General features: G+C 39.4%; 1 protein-coding gene and 2 long non-coding RNA genes across 9 annotated transcripts; 2 read left to right on the top strand and 1 right to left on the bottom strand.

Moving 5' to 3' along the window:
- The first annotated feature begins 92 nt into the window (after positions 1–92).
- Positions 93–24,014, top strand: LOC111249468 (leukocyte elastase inhibitor-like). Of its 7 annotated transcripts, none has more exons than XM_022803362.2 (8): positions 94–246; positions 3,312–3,480; positions 3,823–3,992; positions 4,615–4,792; positions 5,129–5,338; positions 6,287–6,492; positions 11,037–11,317; positions 11,562–12,226. In XM_022803362.2, exons 2-7 carry the CDS (start codon positions 3,342–3,344, stop codon positions 11,259–11,261), a joined length of 1,128 nt encoding a protein of 375 aa, XP_022659097.1. In that variant the 5' UTR covers positions 94–246; positions 3,312–3,341; the 3' UTR covers positions 11,262–11,317; positions 11,562–12,226. The 7 variants fall into 7 exon arrangements, with proteins under 7 accessions (XP_022659094.1, XP_022659097.1, XP_086844957.1 ...); XM_086988831.1 differs by lacking the exon at positions 11,562–12,226 and adding an exon at positions 9,791–9,854 and having other exon boundaries at positions 11,037–11,177; XM_022803359.2 differs by lacking the exons at positions 11,037–11,317; positions 11,562–12,226 and adding an exon at positions 9,095–9,563 and having other exon boundaries at positions 93–246.
- LOC111249469 (uncharacterized) lies at positions 1,022–3,322 on the bottom strand. Its single transcript, XR_002672936.2, has 3 exons — positions 3,181–3,322; positions 2,289–2,639; positions 1,022–1,499 (listed from the first exon to the last, which is right to left on the bottom strand). It is a non-coding gene; the product is annotated as an uncharacterized LOC111249469 (long non-coding RNA).
- LOC147756170 (uncharacterized) lies at positions 15,921–19,159 on the top strand. The gene is made up of 2 exons (XR_015327556.1): positions 15,921–18,005; positions 18,104–19,159. It is a non-coding gene; the product is annotated as an uncharacterized LOC147756170 (long non-coding RNA).
- Positions 24,015–25,640: the final 1,626 nt, after the last annotated feature.

Raw genomic sequence — 25,640 nt, 5'->3', positions numbered from 1 at the left:
CGCCGTCAGGAGCTCAAAGAGTGGAAAGGGCTGCAAGTCGCTCTCGCCCAATGAATGCGTGCGCATCTCTCGCTCTTGCCTGTCTGTCTTTGCTATTAGGCCTATCACTCTGAATCGAGCGCCTCGACTTTGTATTGAAAGCGAATCGTAGCAGTGGGGCTTCTCTGACAGCCTTCAAACCTCTGACAGCCTCCTGAGTGTTTTGTGTCACGTGTTATTGATTGACTCAGGGTGTTACCAAAAATTGTAAGTCAATTGCTTCAAATAATACGACGTTATACTACTCCTATGAGAGGAATGAACAACGACTTATGGTTTTGGCTGTTTGACGCCCACTGAGTAGCGGACAGACTGAGAATACTGTTAGAAACATTCGTAGAAAAGCTTGTAAAAAGTATAGCACAAAAAAGGACGCAGAACATAGACCAAATGTGAGCCTGATCTTGAAGTTTTCTAGTGGTAATTCTATATTATGTAAAAGTTGTTTGAGTTTTTTTTTTGTTTGTACGAATTTCTCTGATTATAAGCCGAAGCTTCGTCTTGACTATGTGTCTGCTATGGAGCGTACACGACTTTGGTCTTGGTCAAAGTGATAATACATTGATGCTGTTTGCTTACATCTTAAAAGTGTCATTCTGTCGGGTTTGTTAATTCTTATAACTGGTTTTAACTCGAGCTATATATATATATATATATATATGTCAGCTTAACTTACATGTATGATATGGCTTAAAAGTTACATCGTTTTACTTTTAAGCTAGAGCAGCTCATTACGAACCTATCGCGTTCCTACATCTTGTATACTATAGGACTACTATGTAGTGATTTGTGGGTTGCTTTTGTCGAAGTCGGTTGTGATCCTGGAGATAGATGGCGCCATGGACACATTTCTGTCGGAAGACATATTTTCGTCTTTTTAGTTGCTTTGAGCAACGCATTTTCTGATATTGCTCGAAGATGTGTCATACCGGCAACGTCGTTCGGTCGAACAGTCGACAGCATATACTTTTGTACGGATAATTTTTGCTAATATGTGCATTGAAGTTCCATTTCGAGATTTCATTCATTCATTAGCTGATATTTTTATTTTTGATACTCATTTGAAACAGTTCAGTGAGAAAATACATTACTATCCGATTATGGTATCTTCTTAACTCTGTTTCTGTTTTCTTTGGCTTCGTTTTCTTCGGTGCCCAATTAAGGGCCAACGTTTGCTTATATTTACTCGTAGCCTCGACAGCCTTGCTAAGATGGTCGGAGATGGAAGTAGCTGGCTGTTCTCTATTGCGCTTCGTTGAGCCAATTTTCTTCTTGTAACTATCTTTTTCCGTCTACGTTAGGCGTTTCACTGGAACTCCAGTCAACGTTACTTGTCAAATTCAGATCCTCATCGTTGGCTCTTAGCGATAGGCTAACAGATATTTTCTTAAAGAGTGCTTTCTAATTTTGCATCCATTGTAATTGTGACGTGTGGCAGTCGCAACGACCAACCATTAGCTCTACAATAAATTCGGAGTATAGTATCACATTAGCTGAATCTATTTTAAGTCTAACCAATGATGCTATTTTTTTGGTACAATTTTTGATAACGACCTTGTTAGAGGTGTTTGCTTATGTAGGGTCGATAATAACAATTTCATGTATGGCTACAATTTTCGAGATTATATAGGTTTGCTCATGCTTTATTATGTCGACGTTAAATTTGTGTCGCACTGCTATTAATTTACGTGTACCACAACACGATCTGATGGACCCCCCACTTTTATAGATGGTTATCATGCATATATAATATCTCAAGATCAATGTCAGTCAAATTACATTATCAGCTCATAAATCTCTGCCAATCGAAATGCGTACGAGCGACGTGTAACAACGCTAAACAATCCAGATCCGTTTTAACATGGTAATTATCAAGGATATCAAATCAGCTAACGTTCATACGAACGCTTGCCTGGCACAGTGCCGTGAGGATAAATTGTTGAATAGAGTGGAATAGAATAAACTGAGAAAAATAACATGTTCAGAGAACATAAATTTATTCGTAGAGTTGCCTAACTTGTTGAAACATAGTTGCGCAAGTTGTCTGTGCAGATATGGTATCAAACTTACCCTGTAGAGAAAGCTACACTATCGAAAATACCTGAAGAAAACGCTGCAATATAATTGTTCTCACGTGAAGCGCCTTTAGATATTGGCGAAAATACACTTTATGTATTTAACCGAGCAAAATTGGGTTATTCAAAGGCCTGTTTATTTCAATATGGCTGTATATATGTAAACAAGCATACCTCTTCTACGTTTGCTCGTTTTCCACTAACGGGATTAAGTTATTCTGCAACGACGCTAAGTAAATAGCCTGCCCTGCCTGTAAATGTAATCAATACGTGAGGCAATGTTGGCGCTCCTAAAAAAGCAATCGCAAAGAAATATCTAGAGGTATTGTCTTATGATGGCGTGTTTGCCCGTGAAAGTATATACGCTTTAAGTAGGGCGCCGGCTGTCTAAGGCAATGCTTAACGGCAATACCGGAACTGAGAACATTCATGGATTCATAAATCCTATCGAGCTCTCTACCCCGACAAAAAATCCTTGACGATATGCTAAACAGCGGTGCCGAGGCCTGTTATAGAAGGCGCTTGCTGAAATGGAACAAGTTCTTAGGTAGAGCTTTGTCCTCTTATGATATTACACCAGCCTATCTTTGCGAGAGGGTTCGAATCTAGCCCATGCCATTATTATTCTATATTGGTAATGACAATGCAGTGTTGGACTGAGGCCTCCGCTTGCCTACCCGTCACTAAAGACGTCCTATCCTAATAAATGCGGTTGGTTGGAATTTTGTGGAAAATATGGAAGCACAACCACGTCTATGTTACGAACCGTTTAGTACTGACGATAGGAGACCCAATTGAATAGTGGTCGTTTTCTTGATAAATGTTGTTAGCGTAACATAATTTTCCAGATATTCGATAGTATTGCCTATGGCCACGAGGGTGGGGTATTTAGACCGTCCCTAATTTTAGATTCGTTCGTTAATCATGTCAAGCCTAAAAAGATTGCAAATACTGTGATAGTTGTCGAATTTATTTTACCAGGCAGGAGTGAAACGAAATTACTATAGAGGATAACAAAACCAAAGTAGACACACGTCGAGCAATTAGTAAAATGCAAATATTTTACCTGCTTAAAGCCTGCTTTACCTGCTCCTTGAGTTCGAAAAGGACTAAGTTGAGAGCTGTCCCGACTCCTCAGTGCTCCTTTCCATTCAGCGTAGTCTTACCATAACGTCATTCCGTATCGTTTTGTCCTAGTATTGAAAGCTGAACTCAAAAAAATTCGAGATGGCACCAACAACGGAAGAGAATTTTGCCTTGGGGATGACTTTAATGAAGGTACTATGTGCGGAAACAAAGGAAAACTTCGTTTTCTCCCCACTTAGTCTTGGAATGGCCTTTACAATGCTCGTGGCGGGACTCAAGGGTAGGTTATACCTTAAATACTTGATTATTATTTTTTTGAAACTAGATTAAAAAACTGGTTACATATTATTTAAAGGGCTAGGAAATTTTTGTATTTGAAACTGATTTGTATTTTTTTTTATCTTGTATACGGCGGTATAAAAATGTGCTGAGGGCAAATTTGTGTAGATGGGTCTTGCACACGCACACATATATATGTATATATATATATATATGCATGAGATTACATAAAGCACGCAAGAAGCTTGGATGGCGTCACCCGTCAGATATCTTCACCACTGTTGACCTTTACTATTTATGTGGCCACTTAAATGTAACCCATATTGAATTTTGATGTTAATAGGTGACACCAAGAAAGAGGTGCTCGGTTTTCTAGGCTGTGCCAATGAGGATGCGTTGCACAAGATGTATTCTGAGATCACCAAAGATAAAAATCTACCTCTGAAAATCGCAAACAAGTACCTGGCCCAACATACCTGTAAAGTGAAAGAAAATTTTGAAAAATTAATGAGGGTAAGTAGGATTATGAGTATCGGAGTTCTAGGGTAATATTTATTGCTAGACTTTCGCTTGGCAAAATAGTAGTACTTCATCCCAAGTATTTTCCTACTGGGTATCTATGAAAATGATAATTATTTATAATAGTATTTCTTCCAGTATTACATACATATATATATATATATATATATATAAAAGATAGAATATTTCTGTCCTTTTCAATCTAACTGGTAAAAGCTATCTAGTCTACGAGTTGTACCTGTACGTATGGACAGTTGTAGCTGTAGTGTTATGTTTTACCTTTCCGGGACAACACCTCGAATTGGTACGGATTTCGATGTACTACGGGTATGAAAAGTAATTATGTTCGTGCTAATAACACGTAAGTACATAATAATTTGACTTACTGAATACTAAGCCAAGTAACCTATAATACACCCCAAGTGTAGGCTAGAGACTGAATCTATAACTTGTAATAATATAAGATGTGAATGCATCTTTCCAACGCGCCCTTCTGCGTGCTAAACATGAGTTATTAGGAAATGAAAAGATTGTAAAGAGGTTTGAGATTAGTCCCATCATTCCCATAGCGGTCATAGTCTCATTTAATAAAGGACCATTCCTTTGTCTATTGCAGGAAAAATACGAATCTGAAGTTGAGATCGTAAATTTTGCGACAGATAGCAAAACGATTGAAGGCGAAGTTAATGAGTGGGTGGCGTCCAAAACCAATGACATGATTAAACAGCTTCTTAGTCCTGGAACGCTGACTGCGGACACCGTTCTAGTACTCTTGAACGCCATTTACTTCAAAGGTAAATCTCTTGAACAGTTACATCGACGTGCACGCCGTCTTCGGTCATATTTCAGAGTAAATTTGTTGAAGTTATTGCTGAAGCTTGAGGTGCTCTGCACAAAAATATTCTAGCAAAATTCTAAAACTAATATTGACACAGCAACAATAATAGTAAGCAAAATTGATGAAATTGACATTACTTCACACATTTAATGCAAGCCGTGATAAAACGACATCGTAGTCTTAGATTCTAACCATCAACTATTCAAAACGGTGCGATTATAATAAACACTGGATACGGCTGTTCAGGATAGTCCGCCGCGATCCGTTGTCAAGAACAGTTTACTTTTAACAGGTACCTGGGAACACGAGTTTACCCCCGTGCAATACGACATGGAGTTTAAGCTTCGTGATGGGACCAAGGTGAAGAAGGAATTTATGACAAAAAAGTCGAGCCATTTTAAATACCTCGAGACGGAACAGCTTAGAATGGTTAGAATTCCGTATAAGGAGGCTGGGTGCTATATGGTCGTCGCGATTCCCAAGGATGAAAATAGGTACATCGGTAAGTGTAGCCAATGCTTTCAACTGAATTCAAAAGAAGCGCTTCGATTTTCACAGGCAGGCTTTATTATGCTGTAAATGTATTATGCTGAAAGGGCTATTTGTATAAAATCGATAAAAAGGAACGAGTGTCGCGGACACTCACCGTACTTCTGTTGTAAGTCTTACGAGTTTTTTTTCTTATTATTGAGATTAATTTTGGAAGTTGCAGTGCTGCGTTTCGAACACTTATTTCAAGCGTATTCGAAAATTCAATTTTTAGCAACGTACCAGATCCATAAGATTATGAAAATTACTATGGAAGTTTTGCTTTTTCATTCTTTGAGCTCGTTGCAAGTTTTCGTAACTTTCGCCTTCGTAAGAGAACCAGAACAGCCGCAACAGAAACTTCAGTAACGATTTTAAATAAACGACAACGAAATTCCCTGTTACGTATCTTCCTTAGGACATTGCCACTCTATAGACCATCTGCGGGAAATGTTGGGTTCGAAGCCTCGATGTAAAATTAGATTTTCAGAAAGCACCACGAGGATATAGGGCGAACAGTTCAAGAACGTTGCATGCAGTTGTCGAGAATCTAAAAGTCTCTAAAAATCCAGAGAAACTCATTGCCGCTTAACGGTGCTTTCTGACACAATCACTTACGTTACTGACCGAAATCTTCTTTTGAAACGCTGTGAGATATATTTTGCAGATTACACTGCCTCTATTGAATAGTTAAAGCTTTTAGCGTAAAATATTTACAAATGTTCGTACTATTCTCTCATGGTCATTTATTAAATTACGCTGACTAGGTTCATTTAAAGTGTAGTATCGCAGCTTTTGTTCTTTTGCAATGGCACAGCTCCTGAACTCTTAAGTTGAGCTCTAATGGAGGATATACTGGGTAATGAATGGCTGGTCTAATAAAGGTTTATCACATGTCATGTGATTTATTATATTGCTTTAGACGAGATCATGGCGAAGATGACTACGGCCGAGATGGCCCAGGCGGTAGAAAAGCTAAACAACGCGCGCATACAGCAGGTGGTGCTTACAATGCCAAAGTTCAAAATTGACTACAAGTACGTAAACGTCGTCAGGCACATTCAGGCCCTTGGTGTGACAAAGATCTTCAACGTTGGAGAGGGAGATTTCGGGGACCTATTTGAAGAGGTAAATGAAGATTTTTTTCGAAGATTTTAATGCGCTCAAGATAGATCCGTCGTGTCTGTTCTTGAGAACATTTGCTTATATCATCTTTATTTGCGACGTAAGCCGTTATTCCCGCGAGTCTGATTGTCGTTTATTATTAGGAAAATCAATAAAGCAACGTACCAAGTCGAGTTTTAAGCCTGAAGGTATAACGCGCGAAAATGTGGCCTCTCTCTGGATGATGCACTTTTGTCAAGTATTTATTTCGACTACGTTTCATTGCGGATTTAGCTTCCTAATTCTATGCCGAATTGATGGCGATGGAAACTATTACCCACTCATGCCTCATCTAGGCTACAATAGCAGTTCCTGCAAAAATAAATCGGGGAATATGCGCATATATCCGTGTTTCTGTGCCAATTTTGTGACCTTTGAGCTCAACTACTCGATTTGGTCTATTTGGGGCGCCTTGAGTTTTTCTCCTCTAGTTTTTTCTACCTAGGGTTCTCGATTAGTTTCGTGATTATAATGGAAAAGGTTCTTTCATAGTCTATTCACTCCAGATATTTAAGCCGTTACACAATGGTTCAATTAATTGTTCGACACCAAATAACATGAAAAAAAATGGACGCTAAATTGTAGCTTTTTACATGCAGAATACATCTTAAGGACGGCAGGATATTCAACCGATATTACAGAACCTTACAGCCTTATATGATATTGGTTTTCCTTTATCCCTAACCGCTTCCGCTTGTAGTTATATGTATAATATGTTGTTGAACCCACTTGCGATACATGGGCACACAATAGACTTTTATTTTTACATACATAATTTAAACCGATTCTCTGCGTGTGAAACCTGGGCAGGTGACGATTCATATGCTATTACTAATTAGTTCGCCTCAGTGTCAATAGCACTTTTTTATGGAGACGATGCTAGTACGTGGGCATAACATAAGCGGTAATTCATACTGTGATTGGATGAATCCATTAGTACTCGGCGTATTGAATAGGCCCCGTATTCAGGCAAGTCAGATTCAGGTGACACTAAAACATAGGACCTTGACCTGTCGTCTACAAGGCTCGTTAAGAAATTCATAGCGTATTCAATCACTTAAAGAAAGGTCTTTAACAACTCTTGTTAAAATGAACATGTTCATGTTATGGAACAAAAAAAGGAACTTCAGAAGTTCAGACAGCTAAAAACTCGAGAGACAAAACAGAGCAAATCAGTGAGACACGTTTTTTCTTCTTCACACATCTCACATGCGAAGTTCTTAACTTTTTTTTTGTATAAAAGTACAGGGTTGTGTCAAGCGCATCAGAGTTATTCTACTGCCTTTCTATTGTTTCATTCTATGGACTGTGCTTAATCCACATGCACCTTTCCCCACCTGCACTGTATTCCCTATGTAACAGTGCGCTTAGATGCCATAAGTTTTATGTTGTCAATGTCCAAACCAGGCCTGTTGTCGATGAAAGATGTTTATGGTGGCAGATGGCTGCCCTTTACAATTCTCCTGAGGCAAATCTGAAATTTGCTTATTTGATGTTACAAGCGAGATATACAGAATTACTAATTAATAGAACATATGGTCATAGGGGTCTAACATGAGTATGCAGTTTTTGTATCTGAATACATGCCAGAATTTCTCATCGTGTAATATGTTCTTTAGCGGAAAGGTTACAATATGCATTACAGTTTGCTGCCTGGGCAAAATGCCAGCCCACTCAAAGATGTCGGAATACCTATAAGGGCCATATGATCAGCGATATTGGTCACTTGTTGAAAGTAAAGTATTAAATTCTGCAGCCGATTTATGTTGTGAAATGTCGTGCCTCCACTCATTACAGAGCGAAATATTTCATTCGAACGGTGGCTAGAGGCACTTACTCTACGTTTTTCGTGACTTTCATGACCCTTTCATGGTCCCTTAGGCAGTGTATTTATTCTTCTCGACGGCAATTTTCAAATCTGGCATTGTAGACCAGGTTTCAAGCAGTTTTTGAGGTCCTCTCCGCTGTCAAATCTAGGGCTACTAGTCCCATTCGCCAATAATCGAAAAACTAGGTAATCGTTCTCGCAGGATATCAATAGTATGGTGGGTACAAACGAAATCATCGCTCAAGCTCTTGCAAAGCGGCGTTGACGACCCTCGGCAGATGTGACGCACAATCGTCGTAGATAAGGATTGTCCTATCTGTTCGCGACTCGTTGTTAAAAGTTCGAAATGATAACGGGTCCATTGGCGGCTGTCAACTTCGCAAGCAGACTGGGTGTTAAGCCTTGCTAGTGGCTAAAGCACTTAGAAAGATGCAAACAACATGATAGGTTAAGGTACAGCTATTTAGATTTTTTGGGCCTCGATACTTTGATATTGAAGTGTACACTGTTTAAAAACTCTTCAGGATATTCAAAGTGTAGTCTACATGATCGTTAGTACTTTAGACGTAAAAAGCATAATTTGAACAGACAATGTGCGTGTTTATTTTCATGTTAGGTACTCTGTATAGTAAACTATATATATATATATATATAATCAATGCTGTTTCAACTTTATGCAAAAAGGTACAACTAAACCGAAAGTTAATAAACCTGATTAGAGACTTATGTAATTGATAGTGTTTGTGTGTTCGACTGGTAAATCATCGCGGTCCGCTGCATGTTCTTGTGACCTCTCAGGTCGCGGGCAGTATGATGATATCTGAGCTCATCCACCAGGCAGTTGTCGAGGTGGACGAAAAAGGCACATCGGCGGCCGCCACTACAGAAGTACAGATTCGTTTACGCGCGGGGCCCCGTCGACCACTACGTCCGGTTATCGTCAATTTGGATCAGCCGTTCGTCTTTACTGTATCGTTAACAAACGGTGCTGTGTCATTTGTAGGCATCTGTACGCAGCCTTAATGGCCTGAAAGCAAAAATGGTTTGACATGGAATTGGACAAAATTCGGAAAAGGGAAGCGATGGAGTGCCGGGGCTGTAAAACAACAAGTTATTATGGCTGAATAAACATCGACATACATTACATGACCGCCTCAGTCATGCTGGATAGTGTTTTTATAGATAATAAACGTAATATGTTGATTGATGGCGCGTCACGGTTGTCATTTTGGTGTTAGAAAAGGGGGCCAATCGGGATCGCTCATTTACAGAACGAGTCGTAAAACGGCAATGTAAGATTAAGAGTTAGCGTAGCGGTAAGCGTCGTTCTTAAGCGTACAGGAAGGAGATGTATTTACGCGTTTATGCGCAAATAGTTCCCTCACATTTCCGTACCGTACTCCTATCTTTTCCATCCCGTACATGTCCTTTCAGAAAGTCTACGATTGTCGACCCAAAGCAATATCCTTGAAGCAGGTCGCACATTAGGAATACAAGTGTACGTATCTCATCAACTCTGACGTCTGCCAAGTATTACTCACAGTAATTTGGGTCTTGTAAGGTAGTTTTTAAATGCCGTTTGCCCATATTGGCCTGAAGTAGCATCACACTAATAACAGGAATGCGCACACAAATTTATAATTGCGGAGTGCGGCAATAGTTACGTAGGCAACAGTAACGCGCTCGAGCCTTCGAATGAGCCCTTGGTCATCTCGTTGTGTGTAGAAGGGTTATAGCTGAACGTTTAGCAGTTTAGGATGACTGGAGCTGTCGCATTGCATTTCTGACCTAATCTAATGTTGTCGAAATGTAAATATGAAAAGCTGAAAGTCCGATGTCAAGCGGTACTCGCTTGTGAACCCAAAATCAATAAACAAAAACAGGCGACTGTTTGTGACGTAATGTCGTTGAATTTCGTATCATCCTGACCATACGATTTGGGTAGGGTATAATGGTAATAAATATCTTACGATGTTTGTGTTTCACATGGGTTCAATAATACAGTGACAAATGTTTTTGTTGAATTGCAGAGTAAAGTTATTGTGCATAAAACTTCTGTTATATAATAATATACGAACATATTGAGATGATCACCGAGTGTATTGGGGGGTAAGAAATGATGGTAACACTTGGAAACCTCAGAGTTCCAGATGCTGAGAGCGTGCGCAGATCTTGGTCTTTGCAGCACTACTTTAAAACCGAATGGCGCAATTTCAGACACAGGTTTTGTTGTACTAAATGTGAAGGACTCGCGCGACAACGGCATGCAAATAGTTACAGCTAAGAAGGAATTAATGAAAACAAATTATTGTTCTATATAAGATTATTGTTAAACGATATCTCCCTGGGTGCAGTTTGGTCGATCGCAATATTCTGTAAGATCGAGCTTCCCCATTGCTCCAAACCCAGATAATTCCATTCTATCAATATTTACGAAGTAATTAGGCAAAAGAGGCATCCGCATAGAAACTTCGGCGCTGCGATCTTGCTATTTTAATTATGAAGAAGCTTTCCTACTCGAACAAAAAAAAAAAATGGCCTTGCTGAGCAAGGCCAGTCGCATCGAAAGCTAATGAATGGTTCTGCAAGCGGTTTTACAAGGGACTTGTCATAGTACTTGCCATTAACCAGAACGGTAATTTGCTTTGTATGTATGTGTGATTCGTTTGAAATGCCTCAGGTCAAGGATAAGGCGGGTGTGTCCGACGTCATCCATCGGGCTGTTATCATTGTCGACGAAAAAGGTACAGAAGCGGCGTCAGCCACAGCTATGCAGCTTATGCTGTGCGCAATGTCTGTAGCAGTACCACCTCCGATCATCTTCAATTTGGACCGGCCGTTCTCCTTTTTCCTGTCGTCAGCAGATCACAGAGTGTCCTTTATCGGGCTCTGCGCACAGCCCTAGAAGAAGCAATAACTCCGACGAGGTTCTATTAGAAAGCCTGCTGTACATATATTAAAGTAAGATATCGTTAACGAAAGGAGATGTAACTGGCAAATAATTGTTCCGGGAACTCTCAGTAATAACATATTATAGTTGTTGCTAAATATTTAACTGTGAACTCGGGAGTTTCGCAGGTTTGTATTTATAGCAAAGCCAAACGTGTGCCTATTAATCTTTCTAATATATGATGTGTTCCCATCGACTCCGGGTCAATCCTGTAGCCAGTCAATAAGCAAGGCCTTGATTTTGTCCTATTCATAGGTCCTCTGGTTCGCCTTACTCTTTAGAAAAGGAAGTATCTCTATTCAAAATGCTGCTTTGCGGAGGTGAGCGGGAAGAGCACAAGGATGGCGGTGGTTACGGCTGTGATTCTCAGTTGGTGTTTGAAGTACTTCGGTCGCGTTTCCGTGAATCGGCCCGTTGTACTCCCCCTGTCGATTCTGGCTCATTTCCCCTTATTCCTTGGCGTGAGGCCAGTTAATTTGAACAGCAAGAGTGCAGTCGTATGAAGAACTAGAGTGTAACACTTATACTCCGAATCCAGAAAAAATGTTCGGATTACTTTTGTGACATCTAAGACCATCGTGCTTTCGAATCTGACAGTTATAATTTGTTTTTATTAATTTGATAAATAAACTTAGATATAGTATTATTGTACTAATAAACATGCTATTTAATTTAATGAGTTCATACGCTGAGAGAACACAAGAACTGTTCGCTTATTTTCGTGCTATAATCTAGCATTGCTCATCTACGCATTTGCCCCCCGGAGGATTTTTCTATTAATCCTAATTGTAAACTACTCCCCTCACATGCCGGACTTCTACAGCTGGGGAATAACTAAACTACCAACTATGGTCGTAGATAATAAAAATGCATACTTTGATTTAAAATAAAAGAACTTGCTTGGGAAAAGTTCGAAACTGCTATCTCGCATTTGATAAGGAACGACACCAGTATTTACGCTAGCAATTTAACATTAGCGTGCCTCGGTTAACACGTATGGATCAAGCAAGATTTCTTCTATGTACAAATAGCCGTAATAAATGCCATCGAATTTCGGTTTTAGCCCTTGTTGACAGAGTACCGCCACGTTTTTATGAGGCCCTTAAAACTTCACGAGGTATTTCTTTTGACCTTTATAAAGCTGTTACACAGTCGTTAATATTGAGTATAATTCATTTGCGTAGTTACACCGCTTTCGAAGTTCTAGTTTGCTTTCGATCCACCTATTTCTTTTTTTAAACAAATATAGCCATCATAAGATCATACAGATTTGAAGCGTTCGGTAATCTGAGCTCGCCGTGCGCTATATCTCGTTGTTATGACAAACTGATTAGGTAAATGGAGACCTGCTCTGCACTCGAAGGTCTCCATCACTCACCGTCAGCGGCAGTAAGAAACACTTTTAACCAGAACATTAAGTAGCGAGTGATTGGTTACGCGGCTAAAGGGGCTTTTCTGTGTCGGATTGCGTTGTGCTGTGCCAATGACTTCCGCTAACGGCCGATTTTTCTATCATTCTGATGCCGCTAGTTTTCCTGTTATCAATACATTTTAGCACGCCTGTGTAGCAAGAAACTAACAATGCGAAGCAATAAGATCAGAAATACTTGGGAGCTGCTAAAGCTATAGGATCCTGTATTTGCTGAGGCAGCTTGAACAGTAATGTGCAACACTTCATTAACCTGTTGATCCTTATAATGCTACGCAATTATCTTCAAATTTTTCGTATCTCTGATCTGAATACTCGTAAATCTTATCGTATTGCACATCGACAGTATTCAACTACGAATGAAAAAGTTTACACCCATATTGTTGAAGTTAGCATTACGCACTTGTGGGTCAGGGGCTTTGTGGTTTACGGCAAAGGGGTCACCCAGCTACTGTTTAACCCAAGAGAACTATACAAACGTTTATTTTACCTTCGCTAATAACAGCAAACGTCAAGGGTTTGTCACTAATAACGGGCTGGCATGGGCCCCGCACGTAAATCGTTGTGGGCAGCCTATCTAGCTGTTGATTTAATCATTTTCATGAAGTGTAGTTCGTTGGCTTAGGTTTCTAGCCCTACTTGCTTTGAGTTCATGTCCGCAACCGCGGTGGGGCATTGTATAATAAAGAAATATTGCAAACGTCATTCTCTCTTATTTACAAGTCATTTGTGACGTCTTTTTTTGTTAGGTTTGATGTTCCTTCAGATGGTTTCGCATAGGTAGTAAAGCAAGCGTTACTGCTGCCGTCGTGACGTCATGCCTATGATAGAGAACCTAATTGAGACTGACGTTAATCGGCCGATCTATTCGATGCACCATGCGGGAGATCTTCGACTCTTTACTGGAATCTGCCAGCTCCTTAAACGATTTTAGCATGATACAGAGGCGGAATCTTTTGGTTCAGTTAACGTAAGTGGCCTAACTCGAAGTGGGCAAGCGAATCAAGAACGAAAGACGGATTTAATTTTTTTCTTAGCTGCGTTTTACTCGGTATACTAAGTAGACTTTTTGACAGGTACCTAGGTAATTCTTTCATAAGTGAGAATTCTCTTCCGTCAATGTCGTTACCTTTACATTCCATCGAGAAGATTCCAATTAAACCAATCCACTTCGTATATATTAAGCCAAAGTATTTGCCGTCTCCTATCACAATACTTCGTGACGAAGTATTGTTTGAAGTTTGTTGTGTATGAGACGGAAAGAAACCAGAAAATTCCTCTATTTATTATATATATTATTAGAGTAAGTATTCATCGTTTCATAGATTTCGTTGAGCAGCAACGTCAAAAAAATGAAGGTACATTTTGTTTCACAGGCCTTTTTTTATTAAAGATCTTTTTCTTTTTTTTTTAATAAAGTGAAACCTTCACGTATACATTGTTATAGTTTCATTTAAAGCAGTGCAGCTCGCTTGAAGGTGGAATATATTTTTATACAGTTGTTATTTGCATCGGCTGATTCGGTAGAGGCGCGCGATGGAAAATTAAAGTTTTGTACAACTGAGTTAACTTAAAAACTTGATTGTGCGTATGAGTGTCTTCGAATATGGTATTATGTTATGTCAGTGGAACTTAGAAGCGTTTGCTCGATACGTTTCCGGATGTATAAATTGACTGCCACAATGCGAACCGTTGCCATCATTCCCACGGTCGATGGACATACCCACTTCACGATAATTTGATTTATTTCTCATTGAATGTGCAAATAAACTTCTATGCATAGCACCGATACGGCTCAGCGGCTGGTTACGCTAAGTTTTTTTTTCAAGTTGTTTTACTAACCATCGTTTGAGAATCTGATTTCACGCATATTAACCATTCATGGCCACCAGGATATTGTTCTGTGACAGTTCCTCATCTCGAAGTGTAACCGAGGCAGTTGCTGCTGTTTCCACCTTTTCCGATGATGTTGTATAGTGGTGAGTTCCTTTTCGATATGAAATTTGCAGGTCTTCTTTAGTGTATTCTTCGGTTTCGTTCAACAGCAGGATGTTCGATGGACTTGGTCCTAATCTAGAAACTTCAAGATACGAAGTAAGCCGTAAAAGGAATAAACTTGCAGAATTTATATTAGATAATAGTACTGAGAGGTTCCTCGACCTGTTGGAGAAAGAAAATCAGTGCCTTTCTCCAATCGTCGAAAGGAAATTGGCGGATGTCTTCTCCGAAATGCTCAAGTCGCGGTACCGGCTTGGCTTGGCGTTCTTCAACATTGCAACGAAAAATCGAAATGATCTTGAGTAATTTCAAGTTATGTTGAATCATAAGTTATCCCTGGGCCCCAAAAAGAGTGTAGAAACGAAACTATTGTACTGTGTGCCTAATGTGCACAGCGATACGTATGGGCATAACTTCGAAAAACTCGATGAACAGCGGAAAACCAATTGTTCAAAAAGCACGATAACCATACATATAGGATGTCAAAAGGCCGTTTGATGACTGTTCATATCAGCAACTCTCGAGTCAAAAGCACCAATTCAGCATCTTTAACGTCCTTAACGTTTTGAGTTGTACGTCCGGTATTCCCTTTAGACATCATGGCCCTGAGTTTAGTAAAGAGGCGCGTTACCACTACACATTACGGGTAGTTTAGAAACATATAGATTTTTGCACAATAGTACAATCGTCGTGAAACCAATAAAAGCTTCTAAAAAAAACAAGCAATAATTAGATAATAAAGAAAATCTAATTGACCTACCATCACGTTTCTCAATAGTGTATCCTTCCGCCAAAGGATCTAAGGGTTAGAGCTCAGGTCGCTGTCGGATTGTTGCGTACACAGCATACATAAGATATAATCCCTTCACTTTAACACAATACAATGCTATATAAAATTGAGCTTGAATGAAAGCTATTAGTGAAAGCGAATTCTGTTTGTATTGCTTATGTGTCCTGTCTTTCCAGAAATTTCAACCTAGACCTAGTTAGACAACGCACTGAGTAAGAGCTAAGAGGCCTGACAGTTAATCCAACCTGACATTTATGGTGCATGGATCAGCGGTCGTTTTACTGCGTATGCAATTACCGGCCATATTTAAAGTGTGATCAGTTACGTATAGCTATGTAGAAGGACGACGAATCAATACACCCTTCGCTGAAAAATAGTAACTTGTATGTATAGTCTTCGCTCGATTCTGAGAAAAAAATGTGCTAACGAATCAAAATCCATAAAGTTTAACTTCCTGCGAATATAGATCTACTTAGACTTGTACTAGATATACTAAAGAGACCACAGACGCATAAACAGTGTGCATGGTCACAGAAACAATAATGTAACCAACGACCGATTGAGAGCACTGTGAGATTAAGCCCAACTTCAGATTATAGCTATACTAAACTCTCGTTACCAGTTACATGGATGTTTTGTAGGTAGATTTGACTCCATGATGGTGTAATGATAACGCGTTTACCTTCAAAGCTTAGGAATCTATGAAAGCCTAGCGCATAAGTTCGACGTGAGGGCATTACTGGGGGCCAACTATCTGCAGCAATGCTTACTGTCAACAACCGGACGCAAAACTCGAAACCCTAATTTAGATAGGACCTCGCGCCATCGGAGCTTATGGAAGTTGCAGAAAACTGAGAATCATGGCATCTGCTATAAATGGAAAAAAGCTACAAAACGCTGAATACACTGAGCTTAACGCTCCGCATTATACAACGCCGATTCCTTAAGCTTTCCGACTCCAAAATCGTCATGCTGCTACTTCCTTTTGAAGTAATACTCCCTACTTTCATATTAAACGTACACAGGTCCCTTCGGTAAACTGGCATACAGATCTCTTCATACGTATGGTTTCTATGTAGAAAATCTCTTTACATAAGAAATAGAGCTACACTATAAGCGTTTATATACTAGTTCAAAGCCGGCCTGCAAAATTCAAAGTGAGCCATCTCTTTGCCGCTGTAATATTTTATATAAGGTAACACGTAGCTGCCTCGACTGTTAGTTAAGGAGTAGCAGACGTAGACGCTGCATTACACGATCACATAATCTCAATTAGAGTTATATTTCTCTAAGTTATGATAGAAAACAACTAAGCTGACATATTTATAGAGTAAGTGATTGAAAGTTGCTACAAATAGTAGTTTCCCTATTTCCAGATAATCATTTAGATCTTATTATTACTATTTGGAACTAGGTCATGTCCGAGATATTTGCACACTTATTAACCAATGAGCAAAATCTGTCTCTAAACCTACAATAGGTGCCTGAAGATCTTTATTTGTGTTTTGCGCAAATAAAAATGGCCTAAATTCTATGAACTCACTTGGACAGTTCGCAGGATCAGATAAAAGCAATCGATCGAGCCAACGTATCTGCCGAGAACGAAAAAACCAGTTAGCCATTAGCATTTTTTACAGCATAAGCCGAACTGTATCAACGTGAAGTTAAAGTTAGGTTTATAGCCATCCGTTTGTTGGATAAACAGACCAATACTCACCGACTGAACGCTTGAATATTTGCTAAATATCGAAATGGATTAGAGCTCCCCTTGCTAAAATCCAGAGGTAAGAAAGAAGTCTCCGCCCCTTTAAAGCGGACTATTTTAGCAAAACTCTAATGTTGTGTTGGCTCTTCTGTCTAGCAACATGTGAGATAATATGTTGCGGCATTGACCCATACAAGTTGAACAATAACTGCAATGTAGCCCCAATGGAAAGGTATAATTTTACAGTACGTTGAGATGAAGTAGCCGATAAAACCCGCCATTTAATTTCACCGTTCATTTAAAGGACCATCTTCCCACTTTCAACGATTCTCTAGCCAGCAGGACAGTGACCCCTCAGTCGATGGCCATAACGCTTCCGCTTCGTTAGTTCGATCTTTTAATATTACAGTCATATATATGTATGCACACCATACATTTATGAGCACGATGAGATAAAAAGGCACCGACAGAAATTAGCAATACGAAAACTCCGGGCAAAAATATCAGTATGCGTAATCATGAAGTAAATTGTTGTTCGGTTGAAAAAACAAAATCCAGTTTGCCTTTTCTAATATAATTATAGTGTTTTGTGGATCTATTATTTACGGTACATCGGTTGAAGCGTTTCGTCCCTTTCTGCTGATCTAAATTGGTCGTCGAGGCTCAGGAGCTTCAAAGAGGAAAATTCTACTTGAGTAGGGTTAACTGGAGATGCAAGTCGTGTGCCCGTGCCCACCATATAAGTTATTATTATCCAACTGTCGTAGTCTAAGCAATGTAAGTGAGACCAGCTATCATTTTACGCTCTCGAGTCGAATAGATTGCTTGATTTGTCCCTTAACCATTCCGCTTTGCTCCTGTATCCGTCTGATCAGTCCGGTCGCGAAGGTGTCAGGTACAACAGGCCAGACCTGGCCCATGTCTCGAGCTGCCTACACCAGGCTGTTATAATCGTGGACGAGTTGGGCACCGAGGCTGCCGCATCTACCGCGTCAACTGTAACTGACTGTGGCAAAAAGCCGGGACTATTAGTTATCATTGATGTCGATCGACCATTTTACTTTGTTATCATTACCCCGAACCAAGTAACCGTCTTTATAGGAATCTGTAACGAACCCTGAATCTTTGTGTTTGTCTATAGAATTCACGTAGAGAGATCATTGTTTAGTATTCGACAGATGCACAATCGATTTTAGACTCTTTTGTGTTTTTTTTTTAATTCTCATTTTTAGAACTAGGCCAATATATCAAATGCTCTATGATCTGGTGGCGTTGCATTTGCACAGAACCAATGTAATATGTCTGCGGTTGGCAGTAGTTAAAGCCGATACCTTATGTATGCCCATATGTAGCAACTTTTTGGTCAGTGATAAGATAGATAGCTGATAGGGAAAATGATTTCGTATCGTATGATCTCATATTGTAATAACTATATTTTTAAGTGTCTTGACAAAAAATATTCGCTTTATTATCTCTGTGCGTAACAAATGTGCTTAACAACTATTGTGCTCTTTGTATTAGCAAGGTGTATTGTAAAATCCTGCGCAGGCTAACTAGAATATGTGGAAAGTATATTGAGTGCTACCTATTGCTTGAAATGATTGTGCAGGTGAAAGTGTCAAAAGAATGACACAGGGGCAATTTCACGATCCTGACATATTTGGGTCAAGGTTGATCATTGGTTAGAGGTACTCTTGGGACTTGTTTGTGGGACCGAATTTGTGAGGATGGCTTAATGAATATGTAATACTTTGCTATTGATATTCAAGTTATTACTGAGACAACTGAAGTTAGAAGATAACTGGCAAACATGGAGAGACAGAAGCTTCTTGACTTGAGGTTGACAGTATTTTAGGAGATGTTATCTAGATTTCAGATGTACTAAGATCTGGTAGTTTCACGTGAATAAAGCGTTATTAAACATATACATATGTTTAAGACCTACTTGATAAATAGTTTCCTCTTTTTCATGGTCAGGTTTGCAGCGCCGAGTATCGTATGGGCCACCAGGATTCACAAATGCGTGCGAATCCAACTTAAATTATCACTCCAAATTCGAACTTTTATTGAATTTTACTTCGTAAAACTTGATCGTACATGGATGAACGGATAAATTTTTCCAAAATCCTGAGATAACAAGTCTTGGAATAATACACTGTTTGAAAATACTTAAGATAAATAGAGTGTCGAGTCTTAGGACGCATATTGTTTGAGTTTTAAAAAATAGCGCTATACATGATGTACTATAAATATTTGTCCTTTGGCATATGTATCAGTGATGCTTACTCATGGGCTGCAAGCGGTTAACAACTTTTTATTATATAGCCCGGATGGGTTAGAGACTTACGGTCCCAAAGTTTTGAGTGAAGAAATTGAAGATCGTATCCGAATCTGGTTATTTCGTTATTCGTTATTTAACATTTTACTACGTACAGTTATTACAGTACTGATAGAAGATCCTTTATGTCGAATCAAAGCGACTAGATGTTATTTCTGCCACCGTATTTTTATTATTTCGGTAGAACCCCTCTTTCACGGAATCTTCACGTAGAACTCCATGAACTTGAAGATCAACTGCAAAACTGAGATCAATTTACCCGCATTCCTTCGCGGTAGCCAAAGACGAAGGACACTTACCGTTGGTACGTGCGTACGAAACACGTTAGCATCCATGAGCGTAGTTAAACTTATTCTTAACTTAATGTTGATTGAAAGGCATTTAGAAAGCTGTTTTTTTTTTGCTCTACAATATACAAGTCAAATAGTGAGCTTGACGTTTTGTGTCATTTGTCTTATATAGCATGATTACGCCGAAAATTATTAACACCTGCTTGAGTTGCGAGTACCTTTCAGAAATGTCTGAGTAAGCTTCGAGGCATTTTGCCTAGCAAACATTTTGATGTAACTCCTGAAGTTCCAGAATTAAAGCTTTTCTTTAATGGCCGTCTTTAAATGTGGAATTAGCTCAGTGCTTTCCTATAAGGTAAACGCAGTTACCGAAAACCCATCACGATACGGTCAAACGCCGACACTACTTGGAGCGATAACCATTCACTCGGTACCCGAGTTGCTTCTAAATGATGAGCTTCCATATCTAAGGAAGATTATTTGCTTGTACATAATTGCTGAGTGCGTTCATGTTTAGCTTTATGTTCTTCAGGATAATAGACTAAGCTTTTTTATTACACAAAATATTTACCCATATATATTACATAAATAATAGAGCGTTACAATCGTTAATTATCATTGCCTGTAGCCCAGTATCTTTTAGTCGGGACAACGCGGTTTTGATTCAGACGTATGATTAATCATCAATTGTCTGGTCTCTATGTTCTTTTCTCATATATGCCAATGCCAAAATTGGCGTCTTCTCCAAATGGCTTTAGTACATTGGAACAGGACATTCTTTTTTTGGGAAACGCGTTTTTAATAATACGCATACGCGCGATCTTGTGAAAAAAAAAGGTATATAGTATTTAAATATAAACTACATATTTATATACATTACAAAAGTATATAAGAAAGAAAAATCAGCTAGAAACATTGGCTCCTGCCTGAATAGGTACACGCTTTTGTCATATCTGATCGTGGTGACGGTAACAGGAGCGATAGCAGGAAGCTGAAGATCGAATTTTTTTAGTTTCACGCTAATGTCGTAACTCCCTAAGTAGAATATATAGATATATAATCCATACGGCTCCCACTAACCACAAATTCATCTTCATGGCAGGGTGACCAGCCATGGGACAGAAACAACTACCCTTCAAATTCGACATATGCCGATTTTGCAAGTTAGCATTTTTAGCTTTTTTTTATGTATTCATTTTTAGCAGACTCTCACGATCCGGGCAATCAGCTTCAAGAGGTCTGGAGCGAAGCGAGCGAGAATGGCATATCAAGCTTTCATTAGCACCAGGATCAGTGTAGTTAGTATGTAATGGTCCTATGCATGTACCTATTGGTTGCTGGAAGCTTCACTTGGCTGCCTGTTGAGCATGTCAAGGTTGTTTGTCCGTCAAATTGTAAAAATGGTCCACATAAGGCGTTACTGACTATGATTAGGCCTTGAGCTTTTAAGATTGTTTATTTGAATTGTCAGGTACGTGGTGCCAACGGCAAAAAGCATCATGAGCGCTTTAGTTGGAACGCCGATCGGCGTTAGGCCACGATGGAATCTCGTCGGCGAACTCGAATACTATTTTGTATATGTAATAAACATGCAAGCTTAAAGAGTCGACACCGTTACGAGAGATACTTTTTTTTTCAATGAAAACGCACTGGCTGACTCTTCGGCGCAGTCATGCATAAAATATCGAGGCCTTCGGAGAGCCTAACCAGCATCGCTGCACATAATGCTAGCCAGAGTTGATCATGCTGCCAAGTCAGGACACGGAATCAATTGTGAAGGAACCGGTTAGCGAAACATTATTTTTGACGCGTACTTCCTAGATATAAAACATTTAAACCGCTCCTTGTTACATAAATAGCACCAAACTTTAAGTAGGGGGCGGGCATTTGGCATGATGTTATACATTAGTTGCCATTAGCCTTAGCAATTTCGAGAGAGAAAACGTACACATCTTTATAACTTCATTGGCAGGACGATCTGAGTACGACGTCACCAATTATTACCAATAATGCAGTATCTAAGTCTGCTGACACAAGTGTTTCTCCGAGTAGTCCTCCAGATCGCTCTCCGGCTGGCCCACCTCGCTCCTATTTGTTTGCGCGTTCCATACAGGATCACTTTTCTTAAAAATCTGAAATAGGCTTACGGCGGCGCTGATCTAAACCTTTTCGGCCGTCATATTTTTACGAGCAACAGCATTCAATTCATTCGAATGTAACATGGCATCAAATAATCGATCTATGCTAGGTACGACCTTAGGCTTAGAGCCAGGTGAACAGACGCGCACAAACGACTAGGAAACATTCTAGCAATAGTTGTGAACTACAGTTTTGGTCGCAGTGATGGTTTAAACGTGTCCGCCCACTTAGATCGAGGTCACATTGTGCCATGATGTGAATAAGGTCTAGGGGTGGACAGGACATTGCATTTCGTGCTGAGACCCGGCCGTTCAAAGCGACACTTAACGACACTAGTGGCCATGAAATTATTTAAGTTATTTTAGTAAATAAGGTTTCGATTTTACCTATTACTTAATACTACTTCCTGCTTTTAATATTTTTATACTTTTCTACGTAGATTAATAATGCGCAAAGGCCTATTTGGTGTAGACCTCGACTTTGAAAGCTTTATCCTGGCGACTGAAAATAGGCTTAGCTTGAGCGCGGTACGGTTGTATGAATTTTCCATATTTCTGGGGTGGGGAGAACGAGCTGGGTTAATTTATTCATATTGCATATCTCAACATTGTACAAAAATTTTAAATTCATCTTATAATTAAAGTATATTTAGTTAGAGATCTGTAAAAGAAGCAGAATAATAAACGAGTTCATAACATTTAAATATATATATATATATATATATACGTACGTATCATTACAGCCTCGCTTTCGAACAGTTCCAAAATCCGTATTCCATCTGAAATTGAAGTATTCCGCTCGAGTGTTCTGTTCAGAAATTCTGTAGCTGACGAATTTACATCTATCGTAGCAAGAAATGACGCAAATTGCAATTAATAATAATACCTAGCTCATCCATAATTACTGTTATTGGCGTTACAAAGATGGAGGTATGATGGAACTAATAGCCTATACGAAGCGCTATATTGTTGCGTCTACAATAAGGCGCAATAACGATAGGACACGTAGAAAAGCCTGTTCGAAAATCCTATTTGCCAAAAATAAACAGTGGACTTCTGTTAAATGATCCTAAATATTGAAGCTAACAGCTTCGAAACTTCCTAATACTAACTGGCCCAGTACTTCATCACCGTACAATCAAGCTTACGCAGAGCGTTCCATTTCGAATAATTGATTCGTTTTATTAATGGAGTTGACTTTGATGCCATCGGAGGAAAAGGAGATAGCAGGAACAGGCTCGACGTTTTTATTCACGGAATAGGGCACGGTACAGATCGAGTGCTATAGATAGGAAGGCTTTTGGGCATTTGCTTTGAACAACATCTTCACTGGTAAAGCCGCATTTAACACTTTGTTTGTGTTTATGGAAATATTCAGTTCCATCAAGCCTTATAATGGAGAAGCGGGAACCGCCGATGATGCCGTACTTCGAGCAGTTCCCCCATTTAAATAACTCATTGCAGTGGCACTGCGAATATTTGGCTTCCTCATCGAGGAAATGGGTCGCGTAATCTATCGCGCATATGTGATTGCACTTCAACACCTAGAGGCAAAGATAGTGATCAAAACATCTACAGATTTTAACATGGATGATATATAACGTTTGTTTCATATGTACTATGGATAGTTCAACTACTTTCTAGAACGCCCAAATTATTTGACGCTTCACGGTTTATCTGTAGAGTGTATGGGAAGCATATTACAACAAAACAGAAGCTGCTATACTATGAAGTTCCAATATTTTCACATAATGGGTGTTCGAGCTAAAGTTTCCTATAAACTTTATTTGAACACGAAATCGAGCTTTTTAGTCGTATAATATTTTCCTATTGGACTGTACTGTAAATCAATGTTCAGAAAGTGACCGCATCGAGATAATCAGACTCTTTTTCGCGCGTTCCAATTACTTCAAACCAATGTCACATCTAGGTATCCACTGGCCGTCGGTACGGAGCAAATCCATGGATCCAATGGCCTCAGTCATGCCAAACCTCGGCCTCGTGAGGAATGAATAGGTGTCAGAATGCGCGAGCTCTACGAGCCCAGCGCCTTATGCATCCATCCGTACAGCTGACGATATTCCTAAGAAGAGCACTTCGGCAAAATCCATCGCCCATAACAAACGCCAGTTACGCAGACATACATATAAGTAGAAACAGCATAGACTCTAAAAGCGTATGATTTGTTTTATATATTTTTGTAGCTGAATCGGCACGTAGCAATCCTATTGACTTATATTGACATTTTTTAACCTATTAAGCGAACGAAATGCTTCTATTTATAGCGGATTTTAAATAGGGCTACGTATCGGGTCTGCCCGCATAGGTTTACAGAGGAAACCATCAATATAAGTAACTTTCCGGTAAGTCCAGCTAACGTCGCATTAGCCGATTGTCGAGCATATCTGATAGTATAACCACCAACAGCATGCTTCCGGCATACTCTAAAGCTGTGTACATAAAGTATGAACATGTCAAGTTGCATAAATAACTTTGCAGTTATGTAAGTAGGACGATTGCGTCTAAGCAAGCTAACATTAGTACGGGCGAACAAGACAAAAAGCATAGCTTATTAACACGGGCAAATGTTCCCTCAAAAGTCTCAACCCCAGAAATATTCGTTTCCTTTCACCGTCAGAACGGGGTTGAGTAAACAACCGTTTTCGTGGAAAGTGGAGTATTACTTAATTGGCCTCAGCAGAAGTTTTTCTACCCTTCTCCCCTTTAGATATTCATACTATATAATGCCTATAGGGAAAGCCATTTTCGCCAGTCCAAAAAACTATTATACTGTTTTAGCAAAACGTTCTTCAAGCCTATTATCCACTTCTGAAAGGGTACATTGTCGATCCATCCATGGATTAGCATCTAAACGAAATAAAAGTGGCATTCATGTTGCATGAAATATTGTTCGTTGTTGTGTTGGCTACCGTATAGATGTCCGCTATAACAAAAAGGTCTAAGCAGATAGTTTTTTTTGTAAATTCTGTTTATTACATTTTAGAAGGGTTCACCTGAACAAAGCATCTATGATAAAAGCCGGAATATCGTCGTACATCAGTCTACTTTCGTTGGCCTACTATCGCTGGAACTCGTTGCCCATCCTTAGTTATACGGTAAAAAAATGAGAGACACCCCTGTCAAACTTCCCCGAAAACAGAAGTTGTACTTGGTTCTGATGGCCTGACAAAGATCTACCGCTTGGTTAAATTCGGGTCAGAATTGATGTCAGGATTCAGTCGCTACAAAAAACAGCCCGGTCCCTCAAAACACCTATCTAACAAGAGATTTTTTAAGCCATTGAAACGATACTCCTTACTCAACCCTAACAGGTACAAATGCTAAGGCGTCAACACCGATTCGGTTAAGATGACCCTAGCATAACAACACCATTTATGGATACGAGTTTATTTTTGCTCAAACGAACCAATACGATAAGTTTTAATAATACCCTAGTTATTTTTGAAGTAGTTGCCATCACCAGTTTTACTCAGTGATGGCATCGTGCGGAACTAGTATCCAGTTTTTCAAAATCTGTCTCATGAAGATTGCTGCGACCCCAGTGATAAAATACAATCCCTAAACAAACAGATCGTCAAACGAACTAAAACTTTTAATTCTGCTACTCACGATCAAAAATATAGTC

This window comes from Varroa destructor, unplaced genomic scaffold, assembly GCF_002443255.2.
Source record: "Varroa destructor unplaced genomic scaffold, Vdes_3.0 BEIS01000004.1, whole genome shotgun sequence".
In the NCBI taxonomy this organism is placed as follows: domain Eukaryota; kingdom Metazoa; phylum Arthropoda; class Arachnida; order Mesostigmata; family Varroidae; genus Varroa; species Varroa destructor.
This window is presented reverse-complemented; position numbering and strand designations above follow the sequence as displayed.

Excerpts from the sequence above, each read along its gene's own strand:
- LOC111249468 (XM_022803359.2), top strand. The coding sequence starts at position 3,342 with ATGGCACCAACAACGGAAGAGAATTTTGCCTTGGGGATGACTTTAATG. Across the intron at positions 3,481-3,822 it reads GCTCGTGGCGGGACTCAAGG|GTGACACCAAGAAAGAGGTG; the intron begins GTAGGTTATACC and ends TGATGTTAATAG. Across the intron at positions 4,793-5,128 it reads GAACGCCATTTACTTCAAAG|GTACCTGGGAACACGAGTTT; the intron begins GTAAATCTCTTG and ends TACTTTTAACAG.